Source organism: Ictidomys tridecemlineatus, chromosome 1 (assembly GCF_052094955.1).
Source record: "Ictidomys tridecemlineatus isolate mIctTri1 chromosome 1, mIctTri1.hap1, whole genome shotgun sequence".
Classification (NCBI taxonomy): domain Eukaryota; kingdom Metazoa; phylum Chordata; class Mammalia; order Rodentia; family Sciuridae; genus Ictidomys; species Ictidomys tridecemlineatus.
In genome coordinates this window covers 109,023,634-109,043,054 of record NC_135477.1, presented here as the reverse complement: position 1 = coordinate 109,043,054, position 19,421 = coordinate 109,023,634, and the positions used below count along the sequence as shown (strand labels likewise).

General features: G+C 33.7%; 1 protein-coding gene across 1 annotated transcript in view; it reads left to right on the top strand.

The window, feature by feature from the left end:
• Slco4c1 (solute carrier organic anion transporter family member 4C1) overlaps window positions 1–19,421 on the top strand; it is a 57,746-nt gene that overhangs the window by 24,267 nt on the left and 14,058 nt on the right. Inside the window, exons 3-8 of the mRNA XM_005326131.4 lie at window positions 4,984–5,166; window positions 9,394–9,490; window positions 11,989–12,110; window positions 13,740–13,858; window positions 15,255–15,399; window positions 15,951–16,146. Coding sequence (XP_005326188.2) covers window positions 4,984–5,166; window positions 9,394–9,490; window positions 11,989–12,110; window positions 13,740–13,858; window positions 15,255–15,399; window positions 15,951–16,146 — 862 coding nt within the window. The remainder of the gene's footprint in view (window positions 1–4,983; window positions 5,167–9,393; window positions 9,491–11,988; window positions 12,111–13,739; window positions 13,859–15,254; window positions 15,400–15,950; window positions 16,147–19,421) is intronic.

Here is a 19,421-nt window from a genome sequence, read left to right as displayed (position 1 = left end):
ATTTTTCTTCTCAGATGTTTCTTTCTAATGAATTGGTCATTACATTTACAAAGTTTTGAAATGGCTAACAGAAACTAGAAAGACATTTCTTTTGGCCTAATGTTAATTTAATGTAATTATGCTGCTGGTTTTTCTTATAACATCTTTCTAAGAGGCTGCAGTAGCTGTTTTTTGAAAATTATTTCTTTGACTCAGTTCCTGTTAGGCCCCCAGAGATGGTGAGTAATCAGGCTGTCATCCCAGGCAGGTGGGCTGTGCTGGTAAAGGCTACCTGCTTTTCAATTCCCACAAAGAGAGCAGAGCTGCCTGTGAGAGTCTTTGTGTAAACTCCTCCCACTCACCCTACTTAATGAATCAAAACTGCTTTGCTGCTCCCTGGCTCATTTCCTATTATAGACAAAGGATATGAATTTGGACTTGGGAGTATTGCTGATCCTCACCTGCAGGAAGAACATTTTCCTTTCTGTTGTTTTAGATGCCACCAGCCATCTTTGTCCTGTGGAAGAAGGACCTTTCCCTGAGCCCAGTGCTCAGAGGGCCCCACACCTTGCAAACATTGACATTCAAAGATCTTTTATTTTTCAAATTTTATAAGAAAGGTTTGAAAGACTGGTAAAAGGGTTAGTGAAAAAGGCTGTAAGGGAGATACAGAAATGAGCTGAGCTCCCCAGGTAGGAAGGTGCTCTTGTGACTAGGGGAGGGGGGATGACCAAATATAACAATCCAGCAGGTTTTTCTACCCTGTAGGGCCTTGTCTGGGAAATAGAGAGTGGGGACAGTAGACGAAAATTACACTTTCCTGGAAGAGAGAAAGTGAGGCTGCAGGAAAGTTTGCCAGCTCAATCTGCCTAATGCAGGTAATTAAGGAGAGTTGGTTCTCTGTAAAACCTTGCCTCTTCAATCCAACCTGGGAGACTCAGGCAGCTCCTAGAAATTCTCTCAGAAAAGGGACTGGTGGAATGGAATTCCACTGCCCTGACGCAGCATCCATCCTTCCCTACCCCTGGCTACAGGATGGGCCAAAGGGAAAGAGATTTCTTCAGCTTCCAGGTTTCTAGGGCAAATGCTTGGGAACAAGGCTGTGGGTCTCTGGGTCTGGGTGGGATTAAGAGTTGGGCTGAGCTTGATATTTAACTTATAAATATTCTGACATATGGTATGTGGATTTTGTTCTTTTGCTGCAGACTCTGCAAATATTATAGGAAGGACCTGCCACTGGATTCTCTAAGTGAAATTCTAATCTGTGATTTTAATGGCAACCCTATTCGGAATTCATAAACAACATAGGGGCTCCACCTTGTGGTGTGTTGTCAAATAACATGCCTCTTTTTTGGTTTGTTTCAATTTAGATTTTTAAAAATTTACATAGTGCTTTACATAAGTATGGGGGACAGTGTTATAATTCACATGCAGACAGTGTGTCATGATAAAGTCAATACATTAATATTTCTAGGTTATGTTAACCATTTCAAAACTTTGCGATTAGTATTTCTATGTACTTCCACATTTGTCATTTCTTTTTATTTGGAGCCTTTAAACTCCTTTCTTGAGGGTCTTTATAACCTTTATAGTAGGTTGTTGTCGTAAACTAATAATCTCCCTACTGTAACAGAAAGCTTAGTTCTTGATCCTGATGTTCATCCAATGAGAATACAGCTTTGAGAAAAAGGAAAAGGAAGTTTATTGATTTGGTATCAAAGGAGAAACACAGGGGGACACCTGTCTCAGAGGCTGTGATTCTTCTGCAGGAACTGAGGTGATTCAAAGGCTACATTCTAAGTGTTCTCTGTTGGAGTTGTGATTGACTTGCTAATTTGGGCGATAGTCATTTCTGAGATCTTCTGGTTCCATCCTCAAAGTCTGGTTTACTTTGTTCCTTTGGTAGGTGTGTGGTCAAGGGCAGGTAAATCTGCCTAGGATGGGGAAGAAGGGTAATCCTGTTTCCCCTGAGGCTAGGGAGGAAGAGAGATTGAAGAGGGGCAGAGAAAAAAAAAAAGAAAAATGCCCATATAAAAAAATAAGTTGCCGGGCTGGGAATGTGGCTCAGGAGGTAGCGAGCTCCTCTGGCATGCATGCGACCCTGTTCGATCCTCAGCACCACATACCAACAAAGATGTTGTGTCCTCCGAGAACTAAGAAATAAATATTAAAAATTCTCTCTCTCTCTCTCTCTCTCTCTCTCTCTCTCTCTCTCTCCTCTCTCACTCTCTCTTTAAAAAAAAATAAGTTGCAGTGGAAGAGCAGTAAAGGTTATATACAAAACATAAAGTGGTCCTTTGTTATACTACTGTTCTGTGAAACACCAGAATTTATTCTTTTATCTAACTGTATTTCGGTAGCCATTATCCAATTCCTCCCTATTAAGCAATGTTGAGAGTGTTTTCAAAACTGATTTTCAATTGAAAGTCAAAATCGTAGGTTCAAATAGTTTCCTCAACAGTATACTCAGAGTAGTTGAATCTATTTTATAAAATGATATTATAACAGTCCAATTTAATAAAGTATTTTATATTTGCTTCTGAGGATTCCTTGGTAGATTGAGGGTACTCTAGCAATTTTTTTTTTCAAACAAGATTTATTCTATGAGGTTTAAGATGTGTTTAAACACTTGTTTTTGTCTTTATATCTGAAAGAGTTTGAGTATAAAGTTTGGGCATCATATTATCTTTCATTTAATACATTTTTGGCATTCCTTCATTCTTTTGTTGGATTAAGTACACACTTACTGGGTTTTTATTTGTTTTGATATAGTGGCACTTTTCCACTGAGCCACATACCCAGTCCTTTTTACCTTGTGACAGGTCTCACTGAGTTCTTGAGGCTAGCCTGAGGCTAACCTCAGCCTTCCAAATTTCTGGGATTTTTAGGCATACACCATCAGGTGTGCCAAACATACTAATTTTTATCTCTCTCTGCATAAATAACTTTACCTTTGTGTCTTGTTTTTCAAAATGCTATTTTTTTTTGAGAGTGAGAGAGAGAGGGGGACAGAGCGAGAGAATTTTAACATTTATTTATTTTTTCTTAGTTCTCAGTTGTGTTCTCAGCGGACACAACATCTTTGTTGGTATGTGGTACTGCTGAGGATCGAACCCTGGCTGCACGCATGCTAGGCGAGCGCGCTACCGCTTGAGCCACATCCCCAGCCCCAAATTTCTTTACCTTCTAAAATCCAGTGAATTTGCAAGAGAATATCTTGGTTTCAAAAATCCTGCATCACATTTCACTCAGACATTCTATGTCTTTTTAAATTATAGATTAGTCTTCATTTATTTAGGGGAAGTTTTCTTATTTTACCTTGGAGTATGTATACATGCGTGTGTGTGTGTGTGTGTGTGTGTGTGTGTGTGTGTGTGTGTATGTGTGTGTGTATATATATATATTTATTTCTAGATGATTAGGTATTTCTTTGCATTTTTTGAATCCTTATATATAATATTCTCTCACATTTATAAATTATGGTATTTTAATTTTTCTTTAATATTCTTCATGTTTGCATCTTCTCTCCTTATAATTCTCTTAATCTTTATTTCCTTTTGATCATTCTAGTGTGATCCTCATTTCTGATAGTTTTGTTGTTTTATTTTCATGTCTTTTCTGAATTTTATCAGCCCATATATATTCTTTCCATATCAGCATGCTTCCATGAATTTATAAATCAACATTAAGTATCATAATGTGATTTTATTTATTTTATTTTTATTTTTTAAAAATTTATTTATTATTCTAAATTGTTATACATGAGAGCAGAATACATTTCGATTCATAGTACACAAATGGAGCACAATTTTTCTTTTCTCTGGTTGTACACAAACTAGACTTCATATATGTACCTAGGGTAATGATGTCCATTTCATTCCACCATTTTTCCTACCCCCATCTCCCCTTTATTCCCTTTCCTACCCTTTGCACTATCCAAAGTTCCTCTATTCCTCCCATGTTCTCTCTCCCTACCCCCCTTATGGATCAGCATCCATTTATCAGAGAAAACATTCGGTCTTTGTTTTTTTTTTTTTTTTTTTTTTTTTTGGAATTGGCTTATTTCACTTAGCAAGCTATTCTCTAGTTTCATTCATTTACCTGCAGATGCCATGATTTTATTCTCTTTTAATGATGAGTTATATTTCATTGTGTATATATGCCACAGTTTCTTTATCCATTCATCTACTGAAGGGCATCTATGTTGGTTCCACGATTTTTAGCTATTATAAATTGTGCTGCTATAAACATTGATGTGGCTGCATCACTGTAGTATGATGTTTTAAAATCCTTTGGGTATAAACCGACGCATGGGATACTGGGTCAAAGAAACAAATAACCAAATAACCAAAAAACAAATAACCCAGTCAATAAATGGGCTAAGGAACTGAACAGACACTTCTCAGAAGAAGATACACGATCAGGCAACAAATATATGAAAAAATGTTCAACATCTCTAACAATTAGAGAAATGGAAATCAAAACTACTCAAAATTTCATCTTGCTCCAGTCAAAATATCAGTTATTAAGAATACAAGCAACAATAAATGTTGGTGAGGATGTTGGATAAAAGGCACACTTTTACATTTCTGGTAGGACTTCAAATTGGCGCAACCAGTCTGGAAAGCAGTATGGAGGTTCATGATGTGATAATTTAGAAACTGCATTCTTATGATATTTTTATGGAGAATTCTGTCATACAATTTGCTTTTCTTTTTTGGTTGTTATTTATCTTTCAATGAGGTGAATTATTCACTAACCAGCTCTTTGTAAGATGTTTGCAGTAGGTTTCATTACTTAACAGAAACTTTCATTTGGGGCTGTAAAATGGGTTGCAACCAGCAAAGAGACTGATGCCATCCAACTTTAGAAAGTCAAAATATAATCAAAGTGAAGTGATTGAAAAAAAAAGTAAGGACTATGTTAAGCAAAAATCATTTGTAAGCTAGATATTTACTTGATGAATTTCTGTAGATTCACTTTTTTTTTTTTTTTAAACTAAAGACACTTGCTCAACAACAAGGAATAGCACCAGTTGTACCTCATCCAACTCTTCGCTTTCTAACTACTTGTATGTCTTCATCTTGGGGCAACTGTTGCTGGGGACTGGAGGAACCCCTCTCTACACCCTGGGAACAGCCTTTATTGATGATTCTGTGCCCACTCACAAGTCTTCTCTCTACATAGGTAAGTTTAACCTCTAATATAATCATCCCAGGATCATTTTGTCCTATTGTTTACTTTATGAGTATACTTGATCTTTGTCAAAAGGTAAAGAAATTTGGTTCTCATTTTACAAGTAAAGCAAAACAGGCTTGGTAAAAAGTTATTTGTAATGTCATAGGCATTTCCATTAGGTAAATGCAGTATTTCCTTTATTTAACTATTTACTGCTATAACCAGATGATTAATAAAATGCATAATGATTTTTGCTTATCCTCCTCTGGGCATGCTAACCTTCCTGGATGGAAAGAACCACTGGAGAAGCCTTTTGTCTGGGTTGCCTAAATCCTGGGGAACTTACACAGGGTGTGGTAATTGTGACTGGTTACATCTGCGTTAACTTGAATAGACTCCACAAAAAACAAAAAAAAAACAAAAACCAGAGGATGTGTAGAAACTCTTAAATTTTCATTTTAGATTAACACTTTTATATGAGTCCTTTTTTTTCCTGTTTGTGAACTAATTCTAGGTAAAATTCCTTCTCTGAAGTCTAGAGCTAACCAGACTATGCAAGGTGCTTCATCTAATTATTGCCTGATTAATTTTTATATGAGTTTTCTCTTTATTGTTTTTTATTCTATCATAAGAAACTCATTGCTGTAGTACTGAAAGTCAGTGGGTTCGGTGTGGCCCTGACAGACTACTAACTTCTACCTGGGCACATCCTTTAATATATTTTTTTTTTTTTTGCCTCCAGTGCTGGCAGTTGAACCTGGGGGCTTTGTACAGTTAGACAACCATTTTATCACTGATCCATATGCCCAGATCTAGGTACATCTGTAATATGGAAACTTCTATAGCAACTGTGTGCTTTACAAAAGTTTTAAGATGTCCTTACAAAATTGTTGGTTTAACTGAATTGGTAATCATTTCTTTAAAAGATCACCACTAAGCTAGGCATAGTGGTGCATGCCTGTAATTCCAGCAGCTTGGGAGGCTGAGATAGGATGATCATGAGTTCAAAGCCAGCCTCAGCAAAGGTGAGGCACTAAGCAACTCAGTGAGACCCTGTCTCTAAATAAAATACAAAATAAGGCTGGGGATGTGAGTCAATGGTTGAGTGCCCCTGAGTTCAATCCCTGGTACCAAAACAAACAAACAAACAAGATCATCACCAAAAAGAATTTATAAATTACTGATTTCTAGCATTTTTAAGATGCCCTTTTATTCATAAAGTATTTTTAAGTATGAATTCTTTATATATATACAACTACTTATGAATTATATAGTTTAATTTTTCTACTAAAGTATTTTTTACTTTTTAAAATACAGCTGTATTATAAATTAAGGAAGTTGGCAGATAGATAAAAGTTATGTTTTCAAATCATCTTCCATGAGCTTCATTTTGGAGACTTGATTTAGTACATTAGTCATTTTTGCCATTGAGATGTACTTAGTTTAGGTAAAAACTAAGTTTCCTCTTCTTTTTTGTATAAGAATGAAAAACCCAGCAGTAGTCTGTAAGTTGGTAATACAGTTAATTTTTTTATACACAGGAAAATGTTAAATATATAATACACACAAATAAGTTCAATTAAATCTTGCCTCTAGTTAAAAATGGAGAATGTCTAAAAACAAGAGGTTTAATGAATGTCTATTAAGAAATGGAATTAGATATCAAGCTCCTTGATCCATTTAGAGTTAACTTTTGTGCATGGTGAGAGGAAGGGATTCAGTTTCATTTTTTTGCATATGGATTTCCAGTTTTCCCAACACCATTTGTTGAAGATGCTATCCTTCCTCCATTGCATGCTTTTAGCCCCTTTATCAAATATAAGATAGTTGTAACTTTGTGGATTAGTCTCTGTGTCCTCTATTCTATACCATTGGTCCACTCGCCTGTTTTGGTACCAGTACCATGCTGTTTTTGTAACTATTGCTCTGTAATATAGTTTGAAATCTGGTATCGCTATATGGCCTGATTCACACTTCCTGCTTAAAATTGCTTTTGCTATTCTGGGTCTTTTATTTTTCCATATGAATTTCATGATTGCTTTATCTATTTCTACAAGAAATGCCATTGGGATTTTGATTGGCATTGCATTAAACCTATAGAGAACTTTTGGTAATATCGCCATTTTGATAATGTTAGTTCTGCCTATCCATGAACAGGGTATATTTTTCCATCTTCTAAGATCTTCTTCTACTTCTCTTTTTAGGGTTCTGTAGTTTTCATTGTATAAATCTTTCACCTCTTTTGTTAGGTTGATTCCCAAGTATTTTATTTTTTTTGGAGGATATTGTGAATGGAGTGTTTTTCCTCATTTCCGTTTCAGAAGTTTTGTCGCTGATATACAGAAATGCCTTTGATTTATGCGTGTTGATTTTATATCAAATCAGAGACTCTGCATCTGATAGAAGAAAAAGTTGGCTCTGATCTACATATTGTGGGGTCGGGCTCCAAATTCCTTAATAGGACACCCATAGCACAAGAGTTAATAACAAGAATCAACAAATGGGACTTACTTAAACTAAAAAGTTTTTTCTCAGCAAGAGAAACAATAAGAGAGGTAAATAGGGAGCCTACATCCTGGGAACAAATTTTTACTCCTCACACTTCAGATAGAGCCCTAATATCCAGAGTATACAAAGAACTCAAAAAATTAGACAATAAGATAACAAATAACCCAATCAACAAATGGGCCAAGGATCTGAACAGACACTTCTCGGAGGAGGACTATCAATCAATCAACAAGTACATGAAAAAATGCTCACCATCTCTAGCAGTCAGAGAAATGCAAATCAAAACCACCCTAAGATACCATCTTACTCCAGTAAGATTGGCAGCCACTATGAAGTCAAACAAGAACAAGTGATGGCAAGGATGTGGAGAAAAGGGTACTCTTGTACATTGCTGGTGGGACTGCAAATTGGTGCAGCCAATTTGGAAAGCAGTTTGGAGATTCCTGGGAAAGCTGGGAATGGAACCACCATTTGATCCTGCTATTGCCCTTCTCGGACTATTCCCTGAAGACCTTAAAAGAGCATGCTACAGGGATGCTGCCATATCGATGTTCACAGCAGCACAATTCACAATAGCTAGACTGTGGAACCAACCCAGATGTCCTTCAATAGATGAATGGATAAAAAAAATGTGGCGTCTATACACAATGGAGCACTATGCAGCAATAAAAAATGACAAAATCATAGAATTTGCAGGGAAATGGATGGCACTAGAGCAGATTATGCTTAGTGAAGCTAGTCAATCCCTAAAAAACAAATACCAAATGTCTTCTTTGATATAATGGGAACAACTATGAACAGAGCAAGGAGGAAGAGCCAGGAAGAAAAGACTAACATTTAACAGAGTCATGAGATGGGAGAGAAAGGGAGAGAAAAGGGAAATTGCATGGAAATGAAGGGAGACCCTCATTGCTATACAAAATTACATATAAGAGGTTGTGAGGGGAATGGGAAAATAAACAAGGAGAGTAATGAAATACAGTAGATGGGGTAGAGAGAGAAGATGGGAGGGGAGGGGAGAGAGGATAGTAGGGGATAGGAAAGGTAGCAGAATACAACAATTACTAATAGGGCATTATGTAAAATTGTGGATGTGTAACCGACGTGATTCTGCAATCTGCATTTGGGGTAAAATTGGGAGTTCATAACCCACTTCAATCTAATGTATGAAATATGATATGTCAAGAGCTTTGTAATGTTGTGAACAGCCAATAAAAAAATAAAAAATTAAAAAAAAAAGAAAAAAAAAAGAAATGGAATTAATAGCAGATAGAAATTTCAAAATCCTTTTGTGTGGCAATTTAAATACTCTTCGAGTGGGTGCAAAGTAAAGAGACTTCTTGTTTCATATTGTTTTATTTCCTGAGATTGTAAACACTAGTTATCATTCATAGTACAGAATAATAGTAGATGTGCTACTCATGCCACCAGTGAACGTTATTTAACTTTCCATGGAGTTGCAATTATTTTGGCTTGTTGTAATTATTATAGTTAGACAGATTTTCTACTGACATACATTTTAGATTCCTTAAGATAATTATTGATAAAATGATACCATTCAAATGGTATATTTATTGAATTTTTTTTTGTAATTTTGAAGTAGACTTCCTTAGTTATATTTTTCTATAGCAAAACATTTGTCTTTTTTCACTGTTGTTAGAGATGTAAACAAAGTTGTATATTTGGCTCTTTCCAATGTCTGTTTGTTTTTTTTTTCTTTCTTTCTAGGAATCGGCTATTCTATGTCAATCTTAGGCCCAGCCATTGGCTATGTTTTGGGAGGACAACTGTTAACCATGTACATTGATGTTGCTATTGGAGAAAGGCAAGGCAATATCTCTTTTTATTTCATTTGAGTCTATTTGATTTCAATATACTAACATCATAGATCATTTTCACTGTACTTATTCAATATGTCGTGGGATTTTTAAGCCACAAAACTGACCATATACAGCTTTTATATGATATCTTATTCTGGCTGCATTGCTTCATAAACAAATACCATACCATCTCTTGGTGTAATAATGTATTTATTCATAAATAAGGATATTTAATAGGTTTATGTGGTTAAATTTTTAGAAATATATTTTTTTTTCTAAGATTTCATGCATTGTTCAAAATCAACAATTCAATATAAAGTAGTCATGTTTTCTGTAGATTTAGTTGGGGACAGCTAGCCTGAAGTAACTGATGGGGCTTTGATTCTCAGAATAAATTTTCTGGTAGCTCTGATAATGTCATACAGATTACAATTATAATTATAATGTCATAGAAATCACTATTTTAATAACGTGGCAATATAATAATAATGATATATAATATTTATCCTATACTATATTCCAGACAGCAAATGTTTCCAATAAACATAACTTACATGTTTTCTTACTTAATCTTCCCAATAATCCTTTAAAGCAGCTGATACTTACAGGTTGGTAAGTAGCCACAACATTATTGAAGTAGATCTTTTAATTGCAAAATCCACATTACCTGCCTTTACCTTTTCCTGAATAGACAAATTAATGACCTTTGCTGAGAATCTGTTTTTTCATTTTACCATTGGGAATCATAACTGCACAATCCTTTGCTTGATTATAAGCAATGAATAAGGAAATGTGGTCCTTTGTATGTGATTTTTTCCCCTAGAGTTTTTAGTCTTAGTATACCCTTTTATAGACTGTGATAAGTTAAAACAAAACAAAGAAAAAACCCTCAAAATGGTTTAAAGATTTTGATGCAATACCTAGAATTCTGAAATTACTAGTGGAAATATAAGGAGAGTACTTCAGGATACAGATTGAGAAATGATTTTTTTTGGGTAGGACCCCAAAATTTCAGGAACAAAAGCAAACATTGACAAATTGTATTACATCAAATGAAAAAGCTTCTACACAGAAGAGGAAACAACAGACAACTTTACAGAATGGTAGAAAATGTTTGCTAGTTACTCATTTGATTTAGGATTGTTAATATCCAGATTTTTCTTAGGAACACAAAAAATTTACACAAGTTATTCAATTAAAGAATGGCAAATGATCTGAGTTAGAACTGCTGTTATACAAATAATTTGGCAAGAATGTGGAGAAAAAAGGAAACTCTTATACACTGTGGTGAGAATGTAAATTTGTATAGCCACTATGGATAATAGTATGGAGGTTCCTCAAAAATGAAAAACGGAGCTTCCAAATGATTCAGCTATGCTACTTTGGGTGTATATACAAAGGAAGTGAATGTAGCATAAATTAGAGATTTCTGCATACCCACGTTTGTTACTGCACTCTTCTCAATAGCCAAGATAGGCATTCAACCTAGGTACAGATAAATGGACATGTGAAAATATTTTACACACACACACACACACACACACACACATACACACATATATATGACAGGATTAAATAAGAAAACATATATATACATATATATTTATGTGTATGTGTGTGTTTATATATACATATATAATATATGTACACATATATATATCAGAAATAAATACATATATATGAACATTATTCAACCATAAAGAAAAATAAAATTCTGTCACTTATAGCAAAATGAATGGTATTGGATGACATTATGGTAACAGAATAAAAGCCAGATACTGGAAGAAAATTATCACATGCTCTCTCTTATGTGAGGAAACTGAAAAACAAATCAACTTGAAAGTAGAACAGTGATTTCTAGGGACTTGGGATGAGTGCCAGCGGACAAGGGGAGTAAGAGTAAGATGGATGGATGGATAGGATCAAGGTACACAGTATGCATGTGTGGAAATATCGGTGACTCCAAATCACTTTAGAAGAGTTTATACTTAAGTAAAGGCCAAATGTGAAGCCATGAATGTGGGTTTTCAACATAGGTCAGTGATTTTTTTGTGTGAGATATATTTAATTAATTTTAAATAATTATATAATAATTTTAAGTAATTTTAACATAGTAGAGGGTAAAAACAGCCATAGTTTAGTAAATAATCCTCAGAAATTCTATATATATGTTTTCAAATATCCATCATACTTATTAACTGTTAAATATTTTAAAATTTTATGTCACATTTATTGTTTTAAAAAACTTTGTAAATAATTATTCATTTAACTTATTAATGTCTACTACCATTGTCTGATTATCAGAAAAGGCATCAATAAAAATTTGGTTATTATGATAATATCATACTTGATTCTCTTTAATTTTCAAGTCATCAATAAAAATTTGGTTATTATGATAATATCATACTTGATTCTCTTTAATTTTCGAGTCTATGCTTATCATAACTGAGTTTTAATTAACAACATTGACTTGGCTTTTACTTTCTTTTTTTTTTTTGTTTAGCTCTGGTATCACTGAGGATGATCCACGATGGTTGGGGGCTTGGTGGATTGGATTTCTCATATCTTGCTTCATTGCTTGGTCTTTGATAGTACCTTTCTCTTGCTTCCCCAAACATTTACCAGGTAAAAAAGTTTTCTTTAAAACCAGAGTGTTTTTTTTTCCAATTCTAGCAAGGATGTAGTTTTCTTTTTTTGGTAAGGAGATTGAACGCAGGGCCCTGTCCATTGAGCTAAACCCCCAGTCCTTTTCTTTTGTGTATTGAGGCAGGATCTCACTAAGTTTCTTAGGGTCTCACTAAATTGCTGAGGCTAGCTTTGAACTTGTTATCCTCCTACCTCCACCTCTAGAGTTGCTGGTTATAAGTGAAAGTCACTGGGCCCAGCCAGATGTTGTTTTCTATACGACTAATAAGATTGTACATTTGTCCACTTTGCTTTTATATAGAATCTCAGTTGTGTACATATGTAAACTTTTGAATACATAACTTTATTTTAGACAATTTTTACTTGCAATTTTAATATGCATGTATTTCTCATTAATATATATGTGTATATATATATATATATATATATTCATCTCCTTACTACTTACTAAATTTGTTTTTTTATCTTTTATTTGTAGTCCTGCTTTATTATATTATATTGTAAGATACAATATCTTTAAAACTCTTAGTTTGTATTTTGTTAATGACTAATTTCAAGGAACATTCTGCCTCAAATCCTTCATGTTAATTATTTGTGGTTACAAGTGCTTATTTTTTCAATTATCATTGAAGTCATATTGTAATACATTCATTTTTATCATATCTTAATACTAGATATTTATTTAAAAGGAAAAATTTAATAGAAAATAATGTTCATTGTCCTCTCTGAGATCTTGCTTCTGTATCTGAAATAAGTATATAGAAGTACTCTTCTCTAGGTTGGGAATATTTAGTGATTCCCATTGTTATTTGCAAAAAGATAGATGATTAATTTTTGGAAAAGGGCAAAAGAGAACTTGACAGATTAAAAGTAGATGAACTCATTGATTTCTTTTTACTGCAGGTGTCCTCCAATTTATGATTTCATATGTTGACTATTTTCTCAGATTTATTCACATAGTACTATTGAAAAATGAAGCCAGGCCTGGTAGCACTTGTCTGTAATACCAGCTACTTTGGTAGGCTGGGAATTTGCAGGAGGAAGCAAATTCAAGACCAGCCACACCAACGTAGATGTTCAGCAACTTAGTGAGACTTTTACTTAAAAGACTGTGGGATATAACTCAGTGATGAAGTGCCCTTGGTTTCAATCTCCAGTACAAAATTAAATAATAAAATTAAAAATGAAAGGGACATTGTGATAGTAAATATTATTTTTCATCTACCAAGCATCTTAGAAAAAAAGAAGAAAGAAAAATAGCCATAATGTACTTTAATATATAAAGGATGAGAAAGAGAAACATTTGAAATGTAGACAACATGTTAAGAGACTTGAAATGAAGGAAATACATAGGAGATGAGAGCAAAATTGTCTCATTTTAATGTTTAGACTGTTGGAACTTTCTTAGGTAGTGGTAATGAAAGTTAGCTCTTGGGCCGGCCTCATCGCAGACATAAATATTTGTACTATTTTATTGACAGAGAGGAACTGTCCTCTTTCGTTATAGAATTTACATAGCTGTGGAAGTTTGTGTCAATTAAATAGTAAGTATTTTTTGAAATGGTGAGTGAGATGATAGAGCAAGTACGTTTACTATTTTTTCCCCAGGTACAGCAAAAATTCAAGCTGGAAAAATTTCCCAGACTCATCAGAATAAGAGTAGTTCCTTGCAACACACAGATGAGAATTTTGGAAAAAGTTTTAAAGATTTCCCAGCTGCTCTGAAGGTGAAATAAACTGTTTTCACTTTCACTTTTTTCCCCTTACTTTCCTTCCATCCCTCATCTGCATGTACATAATGCATATGTAAAACACACACACAAACCTTTTTGTAGTATATTTTTGTTTGCTCATTTACTGAAATTCTACATTTTATCAACATCTCTTCAGATTTAGTTTTTTTCCCCTTGAGAACAACTATTCCAGAGTAGAATAGCTGAAAAAGCATGAGTTATTTTATTGGTGATATCAAAATCTGTGATCCCCTTTGTTAACTAGCCCATTTTCCCCTCTTATTTCCCTTATGCAGTGCTTGATCACTTGTCACTGAAGCCTTTTCCTTCTCCCCTCAGCCACCTTTCATCTCCCCTCAGCCACCTTTCGTCTCCTCTCCACATGTGCACATTCTTATAAGCTTGTTCATAACTTAATTCCAACTACTATTATTTTCTCTTACAGTAGCTCTGTTCTGTTTGATATATTTTAACTTATTTTATATATACTTAACTTATTTTATAAATTATAATTTACACTACTTTCAAGAATTATTGGTTTCCATATTTTTTTTTTATCCTTATACCTTCTGTGTAGAAATCCCTATACTGATTCAGTTCTCTATGAGAACAGAGTTTTATTGCTGCTTTTCCTTGGATGGGATACCACCTAATATCCTTGAATGTCTGAATAATGTTTCTGACTAAATGAATATTTTGAGGGTCATTCCACTTGAATTCCAGTAGTTTTGGGGTACTGTTTGTTCTTTTCTATGTAAATGTATTGCAGTTGAAGTTCCAGGTTAGTATGATGTTGATTTTCTATGTGTTAATTTGCAAAAATTTTCATGTATCTGATTTCTAGTTAATGCTTAAGCATAAAGATTAGAAGCATTCCAGCAATAAAGATATTTAGTTGTTCAACTTTATTCTAAATTTCAGACTCCTTATTCTTTGAGTGTCATTATGATCCTTAGAGACCAATCTCATCTGTGCTCATAGTCTCAAGGTTTTTGTTTAGTGGACATATGAAATCAAAACACAATTAAAAATCAAATAAGTGGATTTATAGTACATGCATCTATAATAATAAGTGTGGGTAAGGAAACCTTTCCAAGTGAGCTTCTACCTTCTGTCTCTAGCCTGTTGAGTGTAATAAAGGCATGATCATGGCACTGATGAAGTCTCTATAATTCTCTAGATGCTTCACCTACCCATTTTCTCATTAATACATATGTAAATCTATTCATTATCCTTAGTTATATTTTGATACTGGAGAGAATGCTGTAATTTTACAGGCTAATATTGTGTTTATTGAAAGTTTTGATATTTCACAATGCTACCATTTTAATGCTGCACTTTGCAGTATAATCTTAGTTATTCATTTGGTGAACTGTATTTTTTTCTTTAGAATTTGATGAGGAATACTGTCTTTATGTGTTTAGTTATATCAACTTCTTCAGAAGCCTTAGTTACTACTGGATTTGCAACATTTTTACCTAAATTTATAGAAAATCAATTTGGACTGTCATCCAGCTTTGCAGCTACCCTTGGAGGTAAAACTTTTTCTTTGTCCTAACTTAATCTAATAATTTTACTTTACCACAGCAGCACATTTTCAGTAGGATAATATATAATTTTGAATATCTTGCACCTTGAAATTTACACTTTATACTTAAAATTTTTCAATTTCTTTTTCTGTTTTTTAGTTGTAAATGAACACAATACTTTTATTTTGTTTATTTATTTTTATGTGGAGCTGAGGATTGAACCCAGTGCCTCACACATGTGAGACAAGCGCTCTACCACAATCCCAGCCTCTACACTTTATACTTGTTTGGATAAAAGTTTCTGATTTTATGACAATTCATTGTATGAACCTGAGATAGACAATTCTATCAGGCTAAAGAGAATATCTTCATGTTCAACAGTTAATTTTACTAAACCCTTACTTAATAAAACTACTTTCATTTATGCAGTATTTTTATGTTGGCGGAAAATTTCTGTATGTTAAACCATATTGTAGCTTGCTTTTTACTTTTTCCCAGTTGTCAGTTTGATTTACTCAGTATTCCTGTGTTTTCTCTCTTGCCTTTTTTCTCCTTAGGAGCTGTTTTGATTCCTGGAGCTGCTCTTGGTCAGATTTTAGGAGGTGTTCTTGTTTCAAAGTTCAAAATGACATGTAAAAATACAATGAAATTTGCATTGTTCACATCTGGAGTTGCACTTGTGCTGAGTCTTATATTTATTTATGCCAAATGTGAAAATGAGCCATTTGCTGGTGTGTCTGAATCATATAATGGGTAAATATATTTCAATGCTTTTTTATATTACTATCAGAGTAGCAAACTATGTATGCATTTACAAGTATACGCATTCTTAAATTATGATTAATTGATTTTTTTTTACTTAGAAGGCTTTTTATTTCTATGAAAGAGCATGTGGAATTTTTTGTTTTACTTTTAGTCTGAATAATTGATATCTTCTTTAAAAAAATTGCGTTTGTTCAAAGAGCTTTTAAGAAGGAAGTACCATATACTGGGTGGGCACTATACCTGCCTCAGGGTTACAAAGACTAATACAACACAATATTTGATTAAGAGATTCACACCTACCATGTGAATGTGTTCCCCAAATGTATATGTGTTGAAATAATTTCCATCTTTATAGGGCAATAGTGTATATATATATATATATATATTTTTTTTTTTTGTGTGTGTGTGTGTGTGGTGCTGGAGATCGAGGGCCTTGTGCACACAAAGCAAGCACTTTACCAACTGAGCTATATCCCTAGGCCAGTCAATAGTATTTGGAGGTAAGGTCTTTAGAAGATACTTAGAATAAGAGGAAGCATCTAGAGTACAACCTCCCTGGTGATGTTAATGGCTTTATAAGAAGAGGAAGAGAGACCTTAAGCTGGCTTTCTTTCTCTGTCTTGCTTTATGATATCCTCTACCATGCTCTGATATAGCAAGAAGGCCCTTACCAAATACTGAGCAGATACTGGCACTGTGTCCTTGGACTTCTTGGCCTCCAGAACTATGAGCCAAATAAATTTATATTCTTTGTAAATTACCCAGACTAAGGTATTTTGTCATAGCAACAAGAAAACAAACTAAGATAACAATGTGGGTAGAATTTCACATTTTATTTTCCCGTTAATTTTTTAAAATTAAGATTATTCCATATTATTAAATTTTCTTAATAGTTGGGTTGAAAATAAAATAAAAGATTAAAATGAGGCTAGTCCCAGGTATACCATTGTTGTGTCTACTTAGAAATCTATGTGTATTGTAGAGAAATATGCAATTTGCTAATCTGTGCTATAAATGTGTTTCTACCTCTAACCAGTTTGACTATTTGCCTTTCTTTCTTTGCCTTATTTATCTTGCTTTGAAATCCTAAAACAGGAGAGGGTGATCAGGTAGGAGGCATTGCACAGCAGTGCATTTTGTAGTTCACAGTAGTGCTTTAATTATTTCATTAGATGTGCATGCGGCTGTTGAGGGAGGTGGTACTCCAGGTCCAGGACACCATAATTCTGTGTTATTCAGCATTTCAGATGGTAAAATGAATTGTAATTTGTTTGGAAAGTTTGTCAATACCAATAATCATGATTTGTAGTTGTTATTCACATGTCTATCATTCCTTCACATCATTGTGATGTCCAGTTCTAAAGTAGTGTTTGGTTAAGCTCCATAACATGTATACAACACTTGTTGAGTGCTTGCTCTGAAATATTCTTATTCTAAAGGAGAGGTTTGAAAGCACAATAGTGAATGAACAATGACTTAATTCATTGAGGATGTACAAAGTGCTATGTAAATCAAAAGGAGAGCTTTCTATTTGATTTGATTAGATTCAGAATGAGTTCATGGCCATATAAAAAACTGAGTTTAAATCAGAGATACAAGAATTTTGAGATTGATAGGTTAGAGAAGAGGGGAAGATAGAGGTGTAAATGCTGTAAAAAGTGAAGGTTAGATTCAAGGATCAGTTTAAATGGGGCTTCTTATGTTATATGTCTAGAAATATTAGAAAAATATCTAGGAATGTTGAAAAGTAGGTTGAAGTAAGTTGTGTAGACCTGACTTTCATCCTTATAAACTTTACACAAACTTATCACAACAAAGCACCTTTTTTCCATATTCTTTTTAGAAAAACAAAATTTTAAATAGTTTATTATTCCAAGTAACAAGATAGATATGAATGTCAAAATCTGGAACATAAAGATAGTGATTAATATATATGCACATCTCTTAGTGGTGCAGAAAACCCTGAAAGTTAGTGTCATACACAAACCCACATTCACCCATGTTTATGTATGTGTGTATAGAGAGCTATAAATAGAGATAGGGCTTGATGTCACAAAGTAGGTGTGACAATGTCTGATTATTTTTCCCTGTTCCCCCCAATTCTTAATTTTAGCTTCTATACCTGCACATTAAAATGTTTATGTCATGACCACTTAGTCAAAATAGCCTCATCCAAGAAACATGAGTATAAGAAAAAGGAAAGAGCAAATCAAGAAGCTCAAGAAGTACCACTTCAGGGAGGAAGAGAAAGGTTGTGAGGATGCAGTTTCTAGTATAGAGGTGCAGAGAATCTTTACTCTGCCACATACAATTTTCTAACATTTTTATATTGCCTTGACATTTGATAAAATCCTTGTGTCTTAATTTGGTAATTAGTGCTGGTGATGGTGATTTGTGTTTCATTTTGTATTTAAAACCTTATAAAATATTATGTTCCATAGTAAGTACATACAATATTTTTTCTGAATATATCCATAGCTATATTTTCTTTGCTTATGAAATAACTCTTGAAAAAGGCATAACTATTATTGCTATAGTTTCAGGGAATTACTTGCCTATTGTAGAGGCATAATTTTAGAGTGATAGTTTGAATTTAAATAAAAACTTAGTGTTTAAATTCTACTACTTGTGATAAACATGCCTATTTTTAAAACATTAAAATATTTAAAGTAAAATATTTAAAAGTAATTCTAATGGTACATGCATATAAACCATATACTTGGCAAACTCTTACTATTTTTCTACTAATAGTTTCTCCCTTGCCTTACAAAATAGATCTTTATAAAATAGGGAGGCTAAAGTGACCTACTCTTCATAATAAAATGTACATTCTATGCACTGTAGTTTTCATAATTCTATCTTATACTTTGTGTATTCTCAGTAATTATTTATAAATAACATGAGAATTATATATTAGAAAATTTAAATTTGAAAATTATTGTATTAAGGCTATTTTTGAAGGTGAAGGGTTAGTTTCTCTGTAGTCCTCTCTCAATATTTGTGCTGGAAATTTTTTGTGAGTTGAGGTGGTAATGTTTGTGTTTGTTAATAAAATCATAAACCTGGCAACAGCATGTAGAATAGGTTAGACTAAGGAGAGACTCCAGGCAGAGTGACAGATTACTTATAATAATCTACTCTTTTGACAACACTTTCCTTCACACTTCCCATGCACTTGTTTATGGTGTGTTTTCTACCTTTCTCCTTAATCTATCTCCTTCATGAACCTCTCATTCTCTACTTATCAAAATGACATTTTTCAG